This window comes from Rattus norvegicus, chromosome 3, assembly GCF_021556685.1.
Source record: "Rattus norvegicus strain SHRSP/BbbUtx chromosome 3, alternate assembly SHRSP_T2T, whole genome shotgun sequence".
Taxonomy (NCBI): Eukaryota; Metazoa; Chordata; class Mammalia; order Rodentia; family Muridae; genus Rattus; species Rattus norvegicus.
Genome location: NC_141536.1, coordinates 127,832,102 through 127,850,154, shown reverse-complemented (window position 1 = coordinate 127,850,154; position 18,053 = coordinate 127,832,102). Strand labels below are relative to the sequence as shown.

At 38.2% G+C, this 18,053-nt stretch overlaps 1 protein-coding gene across 10 annotated transcripts in view; it reads right to left on the bottom strand.

Annotated features, from left to right (window-relative positions):
• Positions 1–18,053, bottom strand: part of Macrod2 (mono-ADP ribosylhydrolase 2) — a 2,026,216-nt gene that overhangs the window by 1,583,595 nt on the left and 424,568 nt on the right. For all 10 annotated transcript variants that reach the window (NM_001428715.1, NM_001428716.1, NM_001428717.1 and 7 more), the window contains 1 exon segment: positions 13,090–13,119. In NM_001428715.1, coding sequence (NP_001415644.1) covers positions 13,090–13,119 — 30 coding nt within the window.

The following is an 18,053-nucleotide window of genomic DNA, read 5'->3' as shown; positions in this document are numbered from 1 at the left end:
AAAAAGGTAAAGAACAGACCCGAGTGACAGCAAGAAGCATGGATTCTGAGCTCAGGTACGTTCTTGCTTCTAAGCAGCAAAGCCTAACCCATACATTTCTGTGCATTTACAAATTAGCAAGCAATTCAGTCTACTTTGATGACTTTAACTCCCTCCTGACCTTCTACCTTCCCTAACCGGGATGGTGCAGTGTAATGTGGTCGGATCCTCCTGCATACACTCTCGGATTCCTCTCATCTTCTGCTGTGCATCCCCAATAATTCCCCCACACTGAATCCTCTCATTTCCTGACGGTGGAAACTCTCCTGCTCTAGCAAACCCGAGCTCTCTCCCTTCAGATGGCAGTCACAAAAACTGAAGAGCAAAAGACTGGCTTTCTGGAAATTATTCCCAAAGGTCTCGTTACATGTAATCTTTCTGTACATATATCCTATTTATGGAAAAGAAAACATAGTCCCTGTTCGGTCTAGCTAATGGTGTAGAAGATGGGCCTTCACAGACATGTTTGCCACTGCGTGTTCTTGAGTTTAATGATGAATTTATATACTGAGCCAGAGAAATATTTCAGATCATCTATGATGAAAGCCACATTTAGAGTACAAAAGTATTAAAGGCCATAAATATTTTTGTCAGACAAGGGGCAGTCCTTTTCTAAAAGGAGTATATGCACATGCATTTTATCCAACTTGCTTTTCCACAGTCCTCCTCGGTCCTGCCAATCCTCATCACTGTCACCATCACAACAGAATTCCTGGATAACCAAATGTGTCAGCGCCTCAAAGACAAAGTAGTCTGCTAATCGATAAACTCTGAAATTCTCCTGTTCTGCTTCACCAAAATACCCTAAGGGATTGTGAGCAATCGTGTATGTAGCTTGAACTGTCTTCAGACAAAAGGCAGCCTCCTCTCTCCACATCTTTGGACCTCTCTGGAGCTGGTCACGCATAGCTGTGCACTGCCAGCCACTTGTTCACCACCTTTCCTGGGGTTCTCTTGAAACATTACTTATCTGCTGTTTCTTGTAATATTCAGGTATCAAAAGCAAACTCTCCGCCTTCAGGGGTTCCCTTAAGATTTATGTGAATTAAATACATAACCAGAAGAGGGTTTCTTTTAGGTTCTAATTCAGGACTTTCAAGGGAACCTATGAGATAGTACAATGAGAAACATGTTCTTTGTTCCCACTTGAAAACAAAAACCAGTGACGCAGACTGGAGAGCCAGAGGAGGGTGAAGGAGCTGGTCTATTTGATTTCTTTTCATTATCATGTGCCTATCATAAACACACTCCAATTATAACTTCTCTCGAGACAGGACACGGCTTGCTCCAAATCATTACACCATTCCATCACTCCCATCATAATCTTGTAACTGGTCCAAGTCATCCCCATTTGATGGCACTAAAATATTCAGAGAGGAGAATTTAAAAACTGGCAACACTTCTATCTCAGATTCCTTAAGGGGGTGAGATAAAGACACAAAAAATTAGTATGTTTCCTTCTCAGTCATATGGCTTGTGAGGATAAGCACTTAAGTCTCCACATTTCTTTATCGATCAAAAGGCATTTATATCTACACTTAGCAAAGAATTCCAGAGTCCTCTAAATACTTCAATAACGAAACAGTTTTTCCTTTCTATATAGTTTTCTGCCACTGCTAAGCTTAAACCTAAAAAGATCACACGCTTTAACTGAAGGTAAACTTTGAGTTCAAGCAGAGCCTATGAATCCACACACTTCAAATGCCACTGCGAAAATACTGGAAATCATGCCATTTCCTAAGGAAATCAATCTGCATCCTAAAATGCCCTTGATTTTTGAGTCAGATATTGATTTGTTCTCATGTTTCTAAAGAGCTGGGACTTTAAAAAAAATGTAAGTATGAGGTAGAAGTAAAACTGAGATTTTAATCCTGATGATTACTCATACGGAGGCACCTTGCTCTACTCATATACACACTGAGATAGTCAGGGATCATTAAGACCTGCAGGAGAACTGAACATGACAAAATTCTAAATTCACATTAGAACTGAACAGTAATAATAGGTGATAATTGTTCATTATTAATAATGTGCCAGGGATTAACTTAGTTTGTACATAAGCCTGAGAAGTAGAAAACTCATCACATATATACATTTATCACATGGCTATTCCTCCATGGGAATGTATTCTTGAATGTATTGCACAAATATACTAGGTAGTAACCATATTTTATTCATCTTTGTCAGATCCAAACACTACAAAATAGCAAATATAGTAATTTGTCATAAGATATTACAGTTTGCCTCTGCTCTAATAGTTTTAGATACAAATTATAAATAAGTGAATAAATATATTTTATAAATGATAGTGATATTTTTACTTCAATTCTAAAATGTCATGTATAAAATGTGATAACAGAAGTGAGAAAAAGAGAGATTTATTTTTTATTTATTTTTTTACTCAATTTTATTAATTGTTGGCACAAGTTGCTCAAAATACTTTATTTTGACTTTTTAAATTTTTTCCTGGCTCTCCTCTCTTTTGTCCTTAGCAATACTAGCTTGTGTCATCCCTTCTCTATTTTCTTGCTTAGTCAATCGCATGACTCACCTTGGAAATGTTCTATGTGTACCTAAGAACAAAGCCTACTTTGCAGTCACTTGCTGGACCATTTTGTACGTGAAAGGAAGGCGTGTTAGTCAATCATATGGTGACAGGTTCTTTTTTAATATCTTAGTTATGTTATGTCTACATTAAATTATTTATCCAATGATTCAATTACTGAGAAAAGGATTCACTTCCATGTTTATTATTAAATTGTCCTGAGAATAACATATTGAAATTTGTAAGAATTATTATTCTGTTTTTCCTTAAGTTCTATTGTTTTGGCTCCATGGATTTGAGCTCTCTCACTAGATGTGCATGTGTGTTGCTAATGGTTACCTTTTCCTGGTGAATTGACCCTTTCAGCACTATGAACTATCCCTCATTATAGTCTACTAATATATGTTGCCTTAGAGACTACTTGTCTCATTAAGTTAGCCACACTAATTGTCATATAGGTAGACATACGTTTATCCTTTTATGTTCAAATATTGGAACTTTTGGATGTAATATATTTGTTTTACCATTGTGACTTTATATGAAAAGTTTGTTGGATGTCTCAATGTTTGTACAAACAAATACATCTATATTATGCTAGTCTGGGCCTCTCACAAGTAAGGTAAGAGTTCTACTACTGAGCTATATCTGAAGCCATCTTTTTACTTCTTGTTTTGAGATAGGGCCTTAGTAAAGTTCCTAAGCTGCCCTTGAACCTGTGACCTGCCTCCCTCCCAAGCCTTTGGGATCGCAGGCCTATGCCAGCAGGCCCAGCTTATCTTTTGATTGGGAGGTTTACAGTACTCACACATTATAACTTCTGCAACTATTCCCTTCAAGTCTTTAAGCAGTTTCCCTTTAGTAGATTCAATTTATTATAATTTTGATTGAATGTAGCGAATTCTTCATCAGCTTAATTAATCTGGGATTGCTCCATGACAGGCTTCATCTGCCCTTTTTATTGTTATTTATCTAAGTCTATGTATATGCAGATATGTCATAAGCTTTACAATTTTGACCAAGCAACGAGCAACACTATAATGTGCACTTCCCCCCACTACTGTGCAGTCGGGTAACTATCCATCTCCTGGACATTCTCATCTTTCCAGACAGAAGCTCAGACCCACTCCCTCTGATACTCACCGTTCTAGTCTATGTCTTGCTTTCCTCTTGAATATTGGTCACAGACTCTTAATTCTTTGAGAGCCCTTAGACAAAATCTGAGTATGTGTCACACAAATGCTGAAACCACTGATTTTTCCTCTGGAATTGGTGTGGCTGGGAACTTGGAGACTGCTTACTTAGTGACTTGCTTGAGATAAAATATGTCTGTTCTATGATCAACAGACTCAGATGGCTAAGCCTTTTTGTTTTTTTTAACTTTTAAGCCTAGGTTCCTAGGTGGTGCCAAAATGTCAGGGTATCTCAGTTGTCAATCACCAGTCAGTCAGTCATTCTATATAAGTACTTTGAGTACTTTAGGCTTCCATTATCTCCTAGAAGAGATTTTTCTGAGTATGAAACTGATCTGGACATTTAGTGAGACCACCCTCTTAGAGCTATCTGGATACTGACCCCAGCAGCCTCCAATCTGTCTGCATCTCCTTTGCTGTCACTTGTAGGTGTAATCCAGTGTCCTATATGATACCATCTCTTCCCTGTTTCCTTCAAGGTTAACCATCACCCTTGCTAGTGTATTCAATACCTTCTGCTGGGTTCCTGTTTAGTTTTCTAGACCTCACAGCCTGCTCCTTTCTGTTGGATGCCTTGTTTCTCCCTGGTATCAAGTATGCTCTGAAACATGAAATACTGCTATTTTCTTAGTGTTCTCCCTGTCCCTTAACTGACAGGCTCAATGCAGTCCTACCCTAAAGCTACATTTAGGTTTCCTTCTGGCCTAGCATGACATGAGCCTGGAAACCCCTTTCTCTAGCACACAATTAGTTTATTCTCCATGCATTTACATGTTTGAAAGGTTCTTCAAAACCTCTACTGCATAGGTCAAATGAACTGCTGTTGGAATGGTCTTCTCTCTGCATCTATGTCTCTGTGTAAAGTCCCTGGGCTTATTTGTGGGTAATGACCAATTGTGTGTATTATCTTTCTATAAAGGAGACTCTCCTCCACCCCACAAGTCTGCTTACTCCCCTTTATTTGAATACAGCAATGCACGTCGTGCAATTATCCAGCACCTTTCATCTTTCACACTTCCACTACAATGGTAATGATGACAACTGCGTAATAAGCATTTATCTAACACTTCGTATTTAAAAAACACTTTACAATGAGCAATTAGTTATTCCACCCCAGTGGAGTAGTTTGGTATCATTATAATCATCTTTCCAGAGGTGAAAACTAGTATGCAAAATAATGAATTTGTCCTAACTCATAAAAAAAAAAAATCTAAGACCTTTTGCCAAAAGGCTGTCCAGATAGAATATTCAAGGCAGTTCTCAACGGAAGCAAGTCCCATGAAATCTGGGAAACGCATTACCCCCATGGGGGTCACCCCCACCATGAGTACTGCCACAACTCTGTCCTTGGCTAAATAGTGTTTGGGGAGTAAATGAAAGACACGTCAAAGAATGGAATAACATCCTTAACAATGCCAAAGGCAAGAAAGTTCATAAGTTGCTCCCAAGAACATTCTCCACATTCCGTTGCTGGGAAACTACATCAAATACAGTAAGCTGCAGGATGCTGGGGTTTAGTTGTCCCAGAACACAATGAGCTCGAAGCAGAAGTGTTTTATTGGCATTTACGTTTCCCACCCTATGCATTTTCAGACATTTAGGGGATAAGTGAGAGATATTTAAAAGAGGAATTCAAAAAACTTTCCCTTTGTGGTTTTGAAGAGATTATACTGTAGCACAGATACTCAAGTACTCTGCAACAACTGCCCTGCAACCTGGGCTGTGTGTGTGTGTGTGTGTGTGTGTGTGTGTGTGTGTGTGTGTGTGTGTGAGTGTGTGTGTGTGTGAGTCTTTGGGAGTGTGTGTGTAAGCATGTGTATAGGAGTATGAGTGTGTGAGTGATTTGTGTATTTATGTGTGTGTATGTGTGTGTATGATAGTGTTTCACTGTATGTAAGTGCGTGAGTGTATGTAAATGTATGTATGTTTAAGTGTGTGTGCTTGTGTGTGTGTGTGTTGGTACTTGTTAGAGTACATTATAACTTTAAATGGTTAGCTCTGAAATATGAACTTGTACTTCCAATAAGTAAGGACCTAAGCACAGAAGGAGCACACATAAAAGTCCATGGTTTATGCTCAGGAATTCCGACAACTGAAAAGATGGTTTTCATTGTTTTTGATTATTTAGTATTTTAGTAATTTAAATTCCTATCTCAAACATCATTTATTAATTTAAGCACTTTCTGGAGGAATTAGATTGGTGTATTTTTAAAGTTACCTAAAATATAAAAAAAATAAAAATTTTCAATTATAAAAGGAATTTTAAAGTTCAAATGCAAAAATAGAGATGAAGATGAATTTGAGAGGGGAATTCAGATAAAACGTAAGTATACAAGGTTTTTATAAAATTTACAACTGGCAATCTCTGATAGAATAAAACCTACATATGTTAATAATGGCATGTCAATGACAGGCTGCTTAGATAAATAGGTTAAGAGAAAAAAACTTACTCATGAAGTCAAAGTATCAAAAAGGGAAGCTGTAACCACAAACGCTTGCCATTTGGTAAACCATGACTGAAGCACTCCTTTCTCTTTAGGTTCTGTGGAATTAAACACCGTGTATTTAATTCCTCGGCCTATACAAATACACATTGTTCTCTGTATTTCTCATGCAAAGAAAATGTACTTCAAAAAGTTATGTGAGTCTGCCTTTGCAAGTTCTTTCAAATACAAAAGATACTACAATGTAATACAAAATGTACTACAAGATACTACAAAAAATAATTACAATAAAAGTACACACAGCATCCTCAGGGTAGTCCTTAAATACCTTTTTAAGGTTTGTTTTCTTTTTCCTTCAGAACATCACTCAGATAAAGAGGTTAACTTTCTAAAGGAAAACAGACAAAACCAAAATATATAAATATGTTGATAATCCAGGATGAGAAATAGTGATGTTTTTTCACCATTCACATACTGTAGAAACCGTCAGGACCACTACGATGAAAAAGAAATACACTGTTCCCAGGAAGTTTACCCCTGTCCGGAACACTGACCCAGGGCTAAAAAGAGAAGGGGCACCTGCAAATGCAGCCCTCTCAGCAGGGCTGATTGATTGATGGGGAATTCCACCTCGAAGGCAAGCAAGTTCACCGTAAATACCTTACACACGTTTTTAGTCTGTTCGCAGTGGGATCACAGGAACCAGAGTTAGAGATGGGATGGCCGTTACATTGGAACAGGTAGCCACATGAGTGATTCTGAACTCCTCTCTCTGTTTTCCTTCGCTAGTAAGAACATCTGCAAGCCCTTTGGACAAATGGCAGGTATGAGAAGGGCAGCCAGGTCAGGTCAGACTTCCAACTGACAAGAAACAAGCTCAAGTACAGTGAGAAGCTTGCTTTGGAGGTGGGGACTAGATGATAGATGCTATGAAGGGGAGGTGCGCTTGCATGAACAGTCTGTTGGTGACCTCCACCAGAATGCACAGATGGCCCTGATGGCAGCTTCCTGACAACGCCACCAGCACCAGAACTCTTGACTTCCGTTCTGTCCTAACACATTCACTCCACCTGAAGCACCATCCATGGACTGTTGACAGGAACTGCTTAAGGAAGTTCCAGACAGCAGAACATTGAGAAGGTGAGATCAAGGAAGGCAAGACCAAATGTTATAGAGCGATCCACCTCTGTTCTTAGAAGAGTGTGACCTCTTACAGCATAACTCTTCTGGCAGGATCTCTCTGGCCACTCAAATTATTGACTCATATTCCTGTTTCATGTGTCCCGTTTGACAAATACCTTTAATTTTCAAAATGTGTATTGCTTAAATAGAGAAAGTCTGATTGTGCTTAGTTCTTAGACTCTTTACTACCCAATATCAAGGTAAGCACACGAGAGATAGTGATAATTACAAGTGAGGCAGGGGAGAAAAGAAGAAAAGTAAAAATAGGTTGGAAATGATGTACAAGTGAATGTTCTCAGACCTGCCCTAGCTCCTGATCTCTGTACCCTTCCTCTCCCTCCATCACAACCGGACCCTCCCATCTACTCCAGTAGACTGCACTCCGTGCAGTGCCTAGGATATATGCCACATGAGGCACTCTAAATTTAAACGCAATTTTGTATGGTTTAACAGCTTAGCCCTTCCTATGGCTTTGCTCCCTGCCTAAACAAAATGTCACAGCCTCTCAGTTTCTCTTGCCCTGCTGCTCTCCCAGGCTGGAGAGACTGTCACTATTCCCTCAGGCCCATGGCTGGGACATTCTACCTGCTGAGTACAGAGCAGCTGGTGACCTCACTACTAACCATGCTTCACTCACTCCCAATGGGCAAGCATCAATATCCTGCCCACTGCTAAGTGGCCTTGGGTCCTGGCTCCTAGCCATTATCCTAGATTTCTTCCAGCATGTCTAAGGCTTAGTACATGTAGAGGGTTACTGGTGTGCATAAATTAAGGAATCTGTGTAAGATTGTATGATATGCAATGAAATATAGAAACAAGGTAGGAATTTTGAACAGTTTAGTGGAATATGAACAGTGTAATGCATTCTTCTTTAGAAGAAAGGTAAGAGGACACTCATTCTCTTGGGAATGGTTAACAAGCAATCCATGGGCTGACAGAAGAGCTCAACAGATAAAGGTACTCACTGTACAAGCCTGTCAACATGGGCTCCATCCCCAGATAACATGGTAGACAGTAGGCCATGTATACAGACAGAGAGAGAGAGAGAGAGAAAGAGAGAGAGAGAGAGAGAGAGAGAGAGAGAGAGAGAGAGAGAGCACTAGAAGTAGCAGCAGCAGCAACAGTAGTAGTAGTAGTAAGAGGAGGAGGAGGAGGAGGAGGAGGAGGAGGAGGAGGAGGAGGAGCAGCAGCAGCAGCAGCAGCAGCAGCAGCAGCAGCAGCAGCAGTTATAGTAGTAGTAATACATACTTCAGTAAAGAATCCATCCACGACAGTTGACTCAAGCATATTAAGACACACAGAAAGGCTGTCGCTCTTTGGGTTAGTAATTCTGAGTAGCAACCCAGATTCTGTGTGGGAGAACACTTCTCAAGTAAACTATCCTGCTGTTTAGAAAGTGTCAAGTGACCATTAGGTTACTACGAGGTATCATTTTAATTCAAAGATCCACAGGGAATAAATTTCCTTGGGAAATTATAATTGCTCCGGAAACTCTGTCGCAGGAAAAAAATCTGCATTGATTGGCTAACTAATAATCAATACTATACACACGATAGTTGTCCAGCAATATTAATTTTGGAAATAGATGATGAGCATTTGCATATGAGTCTCTGTATGGAAATAAAATTTTGGTGGGTGTAAATTCACAGCCAGTGTATACTTCTGTGTGAGAAAAATGATCTACAATTTCACTCCTCTCAAGCATGCACTAGGCATCTACTTCACATAAACTGTCTTGACTCATAAACTGTCATTAGTAGAAATCAGAATTAGAAATTTTCTACAGGTTGAAGCAACCACAAAAAGCTGCTCCTAACCTAGGACCACAGAATCTTGCTCCTGTTTGGGCAATCCTACAAGACAGAAAAATCCAAAAATATTTGCAGGTAGGGAAGGTCCAAAGAATGTGCCATGTTTGCATATTAGACACGTGGTTTTCATGCATTCCATCCTGGGATGAGTGTTTCGTTTTTATCTGGAAATACTTGCCTACTCTCAGACTTTTTAAACTCAATCTGGCATAGACTCTTCAAGAGTAATGTATAGAACTAGAGTATGAATACAAATACGTGTTTTATAAAGTTTTTAATCACAGATGCAGTAATAACTAAAATGGCAATCATGATGCAAATAAACACCATCCATTTGCACTTTGGGGAACTATCACTCTAAATGGCCTCTTCCCTGCTTCAAAGGCTACCATGGAAGAAACGCCCATGAACAATGCACTAGACTGGTCCAATCATCAGGCTCAACTTCATGTTAATTATGCATAAATGAGAAAAGACATTATCTAAAGCCACAAGTTATAAAGTTTGTTCTTGTCTATTATATAATCGTCTGAATTGAACTGAGAAATTAGTTCTTTTAAACTAGTCGTAACTTCCTTCAAATTGTGCTTTTCCATAAAACTTAAAGCTGACCATGAAGAATGTTTAATTATATGTTTCAAAATAGAACCCTGTGCATACAAGACATCCGTGTTACAGATGAGAGAGCATGTATGGTAATGGTTTCTAAGATTGATTGACCTTCAAACACAAGACATAAAGCTGGGCATAATGCGAGGGTACCATACAATGGTAATATACTTCTGCCTTACAGATTTATTTTTCCAATGTATGGACATACTTTACTATATCAGGAACAACGAGTGAGAGAACCTGAAACAGGCAGCCGATGTAGATGTTTGTACTGAATTGACATTGGTAATCTGAAATCCATACAATAGCTATTCTTTTTTGAATGATTAAAGGCTGTTATCTGCAAATATCAAGGGGAGAACTCCAAAGATTGGTCATAGAATCAGAAGGTTAAAATTCAGTACAGAGAAAGCTAAGAATGTTTTTTAAGTTCAATTTTAAATTAAACCTTCCAAAAATCAAGTTTGTATTTGAGAATAAATTTGGCAATTCTAGAGGTATATAAATACCTTTTAATAATTATTTTTGATAGCCTGTTTGGGGTGGGAAGAATACAGCTATCTTAAATCCTTGTAATTTATCTTTATGATATTACTGAGTTGCTAGATTTACAATTCAGAGATTGCAAACCATGATGAATTTGGCAATCATGTAGAAAAGGATAATAAAATGTATTATTAGGGAGACAGAAAACTGAATTGGCCTGTTTCTCCTATGGGTATACAACTAAATGCCACACTATTGCTTAAATGTACCTTCTTGAGTAGGACAGAAGAGCCATCAAAATATAAAGCCAGTCACGATAGCCAATTGCTTTTTCACAGACCAGTTACACACACATACATTTAGGCAAAGCCACTGGAGGACAGAAAAGCGTTCATTATGTACGCTTGCAACTCATTGCTGACTGAACCTTTATGCCTCTTCCTCTGTAGCAAGCTGAATAATTTGTTTGTGGTGAGCGTATTGCTTCCTAATACCTACTACGCTACTGAGAATGCATGGAATGAATATTTTACCAAATTCAGTTAATGTGAGATTTCATAGAAATCTGTTACTTAAAGAAAAAAGAAAATTCATTCATCCTTGAAGCCACATTTCAGTTTTTGCTTTTCTTGTTGATCCTTCTCTACACTCTACTTATGATGGCTAGAGCACCTGCAGTCTCCACAAACCCAGAGTTCTTGACACTGCAAGCTCAGAGGAAGGAACACAGAAGAGAGAACGTGACCTCGATGACATCGTGGATTATCAGACAACCATTGCAGTCTACCTGCTGCACACGGTCACATGAGACGCAAGTGTATTTCTAATCTTCAGAGTGTAATTGTTTGGGGGGCTCTCATCCATCATATGTAGCTAAAGTGATTTCAACTAATAAAATAGGTTGACTCACTCTTAAGAAATAAAGTAAAAGCAATAAATGAATCATCTAACTAATTGGTTGCCATAAGTAGATAAATGTGTTCAAGTAAACTCCATTTTAATTTTACACTTTAACCATATTAGCCAGGTCTCCTAAAATACTAACCTGTCTTGCAAGAAAATTATTCCTATGCACGATTTATCTTAAGAATGATTTCCTCGGTTGGGGATTTAGCACAGTGGTAAAGCACTTGCCTAGCAAGCGCAAGGCCCTGGGTACGGTCCCCAGCTCCGAAAAAAAGAAAAAAGAAAAAAAAAGAATGATTTCCTCATATTCTGTACCTAGGGAAGAGTTACCAAGACTCTAGGCCCTAAGGAAAAGTTTCCTTTCAGAGGCTCTGAAAAAACAATAAAATATATGATTAAAAAATCTGTAGATTTTTCCCCAATGTTTTATTAATTATTTGGTAATTTCACAAAATGCATGTCTATGACACTCACTCATTGGTGTATATGGTCAAATTCCCAATGGCCAGCCACTTAATGATGGCTGAGTCATTTCCCACCCCGCACCCATCCCCACTCCCACCCACCCCCTTATCTGAAGAGCCAAATTTCAACATCCTCATCACAGTTTTTAAGGATTTTCTTCTTTGGTTTCTTATCTAACTGGTTTTTTGTTTGCTTGTTTGTTTGTTTGTTTGTTTGTTTGTTTGTTTGTTTTGGGAGAGAGGGTTAGGAGGCTTGTCACAGAAACCTTCAATGTTTCTCATTCTTAATAATATTTTTAACAATAACTTGTAGAAGACAAAATAGACACGTATTAATCCCTCCTCTTATACCCCTTGGCAGACATTCTTGTTCAGTCCTTCCCACACTTCCCGAAGGCAGTAGCACTTTCGTCTTATGTGCACAAGAACCAACTTCACCCCATGCTCTCATGGCGTCTGACTGTAGGACACACAGTGACTTGTCACACAGTAAGCGCACTTTCTACTTTAACCCTTTTTCATCATTCCAAATTCCAAGGTTCCAGTAAAATTGAACGATAATTATGATTTTAATTTCTGAACAAAATTTTTACTAGAACCTTTTATTAAAGCCGTGACATTTTGTAAAGGCCTTAGTGTGATACACCGTCCTACTAACTACCTGCCATCTACAGGAAAGTGGAGAACAGGAACAAAACTGGAGAAAGAAGATTGGGAGGGAGGGAGGAGGAAAGGGCCATGGGGAGGGAGGGAGGAGGGAAGGACCCTGCCAGCCTATGCTAACACTCTCTCCCTGGTACATTATACACGCTGCAGCTACGAAAGCATTCTGATTCCTAAAGATAAAACCATGGTTGACGGACTCTACCATTTTCACAAAACTGTTGTATGGGAATCTCTACCTCCTGTCTCACTTTGATAACTCTCTCTTTCTTCTCTGACCTAACACACAGAAAGTGTAGCATCAAAAGCAATTTCTCTTGTAGTTTTCCAAAGAAGTAGATAGAATATTAAGGTCTCTAGGTACAAAGCCACGAAAAGCAAAACCAAGTAATTATGGTTAAAAAGGAAAGAAGACAGAGCCTACAAAATACTGCCACCTGAGCATTCATATTAGCAGTAACTGTCACGTGCTTTGTATGTGTTCACATCAACAGATCACGGCTTGCATGCACTCCTTACATCAAAAGCAAGAAAAAGAAAAACAGTTGCGAACGTATTTTTAAGCCAGTTAAAAGAATAATTCTTCAAATCAACAGCATTTCTGTTATAAATATTAGAATATTAGTTTTGTAGATGATACCAATAGCAAAACTAGCATCACAGAGCTTGCTAGTCTGACTGTAGATTAACCAGAGCTGGTTAATGTCATGGAAATGTACTTGAAGTTAAGCCATATTCCACACTTACCACCACCTCCTCCAAGAAGACTGGCATTTGCTGTCAAGGAAAAGAAAAGAAATTATATTTTAAAATGTACTGGAGACACAAGGTATCAAAATAGTCGAAACAGAAACTAATAGTGACCATGCATCTTATTCAAATATATTTACAGAAAATCAGTGTTTTCATACAAGAACAGAACTTATCACTATTATACCATAGTATGAAAATTAATGTTTCCCTATTTTATCTCCCTTTTCTCTTCAAATGGCTATTTTTATACATTTCCGTATAACAATATTAAGTACATATTGAAATTCTTTCATTCTCCATCTATATCTAAATTGATCTGAATTTTCCATTTTATGAAGTGTAGATACACCAATGCTACTTAAGCAATTTCTGTGATTTCAAAGGACAATGTAACAAGAAAATATAATGATAAATTAAATTAAATTAACCACCATCAAACAAAACAATCTCAGGACATTTTGCTGTAATAAGAATAAGTCAAACTTTTACTAGAGCAGCAGATGTATCTCTATATATAGACTCTATTTGGGAGGGAGATAGAAATGTTAAACAGAGATTTGTGAATTCTCAGCTTTATTCAGAAATTACTGGAAGGCAGATAGATATAAGAAAATTCCATCGAATTAATCTTAAACAAGATATTTATATTACCCTCACTAAGGCCCAGGGAATATTGTGAGAAAGGGGGCAGAAAGGGTGTAGGGGCCAAAAAAAAAAAAAAAAAAAAAACAAAGGAAAAAGGTTGAAAAATATCTTCTGGACAAGACACAGACATTACAACTCTGACCTCACCACCGTAGGTGTGTTCTTTAGGTCTGCACAAGAATGAATCTAACAGCAAGGCATGTCTGAAATAGAGGTGCAGGACGCTATATCCTTCATTAATGAAACATTCATTATGGACACAGTCGGATAGACAGAGAGTCATTGTCTTCTGTTGTGAGCCCACTAGTTATCTCAGGACTATATGGTGGGAGTTCTATCCAGTGATTACACAGATGGCCTTGATTAAACTAAATGGGTCACACATCAAACCAGAAGTCATGAATCCAGTAAGGAATCTGAGAGGGGTGAGGGAAGGATGTTAAAGATGGGAAGGAAATATGAGAGGTTCACAGAGAGGAATCAGAATGCATTGTATACATATAAGTAATTGTCAAATAAAAAATTAAAGTTCACTTGAGTTGCATTTAAGAAGTAAACTTCTTTTGGAGGTTGCATTGCGGACAATTGACTACAGTAATAAACAATGTAATACTTATGTGTTTTCAAACATAACCTTAAGTTAGAATTCAATATACACTGCATAGGCTACAGAGGTGGCCCTTACATTTAATCCTAGACTCACTGTCAATACGTCACTATGGTACACCGAACTTTATTCCATGCACTTGTATATTATTGGCACTATTTATGAATGTTATAAAAACATTTTTCAGTAGTATTATGAAACTAGGTGGTAGCCAAAAGCTTCCTCCTTTTTTTATGGAGAAAACTGAGTTGGTAAAAGATTAAATAAAACTTTTTAGGAAACGGGATTGCTTGAATTTCTGTGTGCATTTCATAAATCATGCATTGCCATAACCTAAGAGGAGCAAAAGTTATTAGTCATTAGTATTAATAATTCAATCAATAAATAATGGCTCATGTGAAGGACATGTGCCCATATTCGTAGTTCAATTAGACTAAATGTGTGACGGCTTACTAATTACTCCAACACTAAAGAGAGCATCATGAAAACGCATGGAGAGCCAATGCCTTGGAAGACCCTTGCATTATGCCTATATCAGACCATCAAACTGGCTCATGTGGCCTTACAAGTATAGAGCTATCTAATTGTGGCTCTCCCTCCCCTCAGTGCTTTCTCAAAAACACAGGCAGACTAGATATGCCACTAATGAATGAGAAACTGAACTCTATTCTGATGTCGTACTTCCGCTCACATCTAGACCTCGTTGGTGTCACACTGTAAAGATGTGGTATTAGGCAAACACAAACTACAGCTTAACATCTTGCCCCAGGTCCAGCCCTGCGAAGGTCAGCTTGCTGCAGGAGCCTGAACAGTGATGAGAATCCTTGTTTGTTTCCTCTTCCCTGGAAGGTGAATTCCACATGGTCAACCCATATCTCTTGGTTACTCCAGCCAGTTCCTCAAACCTTACTGCATTTGTAAAACCACATGCCACTTCACACACCTGCTTCCCCACCCGCCCCATTGAACTGAGAATGACTTTCCTGTCTGTGGCTTTTCCAGGGTCCTGACGGTCCATCTGCCATCTTCCCATTTTCCTATATTCATTCATAAGGGGAAATTCATTTCCAACAATAAGTAAGAACAAAAGTAAGCAACAGCACTTCACTGAAAGCATCATTCATGCCAAGGAACTCAATAATGGGCTGGAGTCTATTTTCATCTATCATTCATCAATAGAGGTGGAAGCTGTATGTTTCGAGAGCCCCATCCAGAGCCCATCTGTTTAACCAGGCATTTGTCCAGTAGATAAGTAGGAGTAGATGTAGGATTTAGACTCCTCAGCCTTGCCAACCATCAGGTCCTTTTATGTCAATGTGTGTTCATGTCTAGATGAGCCTATCTATAACACTAATACAGAAGTCATTTTCTTCAGTAAAATTGCTCAAAATATGCAAAGTGAATTTTTATTGTGACTTCTAATATGACTTTGCCTCCACAAAACACTGCAATTACTATCCAACACTCACTAGGCAGACAAATTAGTATTTCTTCCATTTTAAAGAAATGAAAATGGTTTTTGTGGGTTCAAGGTTATTTAATTTCTTCTTAATTATTTCTAATAAATTAATACATATCCCAATTACATAAGGAGCTCCTTGAAAATAAGATCTGAACTTAGTGGCTACTTCTGTACCAAATAATTTCTAAATACATGTTTTAAATTGTGAGATAATTGACGGATTTAGTTAATTCTCATTTCACATAAGAAGTACTTATTTGCTAAAATCCAGAAGAGCCGATCTTTGGCTCAACTTACTCTCTAAAAATCAAGGCCTATTACAGAGCTTTTAAAGTTTATTTGAAATGCTCATAATTCAAAACCTATGAAATATATTTCTAGACCCATCAAAATTTCTTGCCAGGATGACTGATGATCCTATTCTGGCATATTCCTAGAGCACCATGGTGGAGAGACAGGAGGTAGGATAAAAAATAAGACAAGCATGACCCCACTGTTTCTCTAGTAAGATTTAGGAACGTCTCTCTGTGCATGCTCACTTTCCAGCACATTTCAAATTCTCTAAAATAAAATGTCTAATTTATTATAAGTGTGGGGAGCAGAACTGAAGTTACAATGGTTATTTCAAAGATTGAATGAATACGCAGCTCACAAGAACCATTGCAACTTGAAAGATCTGTGTTTTTACTGTTTTCTCCAAACAAAATAACTTGATTCTATGACATAGACAGTCTCAGTGCTCATGACACTAAAAATTTGAATATATGAAAAATTGTTCCTTAAAGCTAACTTCATAGTTATATATATATATATATACATATACACATACATACATATATATATACACACACATACTTACACACATATATATATACATATACATACACATGCTCATCTTTCTTCTGCCAAAAACAAAGTCACCCAGGTACGGAGACCAGGATGCAAATTCTTCTGACTTACTAATAAAAAAACATAACAGTAATCTTTCTCATCTGAGAAAGATTCTGGAGAAAATGGACACCCAGTGCAAAGTGCACTATGCATGATTTAAGGTTTCGGTCGAGCGAGGGAAGGCAGCAGCATTAATACCACAGTAGCCATCTTGAGCTTCTATTTCTGGATCCAAGATCACTCAGTACGGACTGCTTTGTGTAATAAAACCCTGTCTAATAATCTCACCCAACCCTTCACATTAATTCTTCAGAGTGAATATATTTGCTCTATATATCTTGCTATTATTTAGAGCCAGGAGCAAGGTACAGGCACATACTTGAGTTGGTCAATGGAAAATTTGAGGTCATTGGTTCTCTCTTCCTACTATCTGAGTCCCTGAATTCAAATCAGTGTAGTCAACTCAACTATAAGCATCTCTAGCCACTGAACCATCTCCCTAATGTACTTTCTAAATTTTTATTTGTCTACTTACGTGTATGGGTATATTGCCTGCACATATGCCTGTGTATCATATGTGTGCCTGATGCCCACGGAAGCCAGAAGGGTGTGTCAGATTCTCTAGGACTTGTGATTCAAAGAGTTGTTAACCATCATTTGAGTGCTGGGAACTGAGGAACATCGGCTTATGATCCTAACCACTGAGCCATCCCTCCAGCCCCAGCAGCATTGTTTTGAACCATTTGAATGTTTCTTACAGTTCATGAGTCTGAAAGAATCAAGTCTCTTATCTCCACAGTAATTATTTGTTTTCTTGCTTCGTTTCTAGCTCACCCTAAACTATCCTGTCAAACACGCCACAGTCTGGGAGAGCAGTCTTTAAACATTCATCACAAGTGTTTGCACAGGGCTTTTGTTTGCTTTTCATCATATTACACAGGAAATTATACTTGTTTTCATCTGAACAGAATCCTGACCACCAAGCTCTGTTTATTTATTCTTACTTCTTATTACAATGGAGCACATGAGATGTCAAAATTATTGTTGGCAACAACTTTCCCAGGAGCTCTACTTAGAATAACAATTTTATTCAAAACATGCTATTATAAAAGAAATGTCACCCTTTATAATGGCACGCGTTTTATTTCCTGTGCTTTGAAGTTCAGAGTAGGAAGTACTGAAAAAAATAAAATGAAACCCAAGCATGAGTCTGACTCTAGAACCATGGCTTCATATCAAGAGTGACCAACTTCACTGACATCTGTGGAAACAGAAGCCACCCAGACAAGTGCAGCCATCAGTTTGGCAAAAGCCCTTAGCTTACACTTTACTAGATTTACACCTTCCAAACAA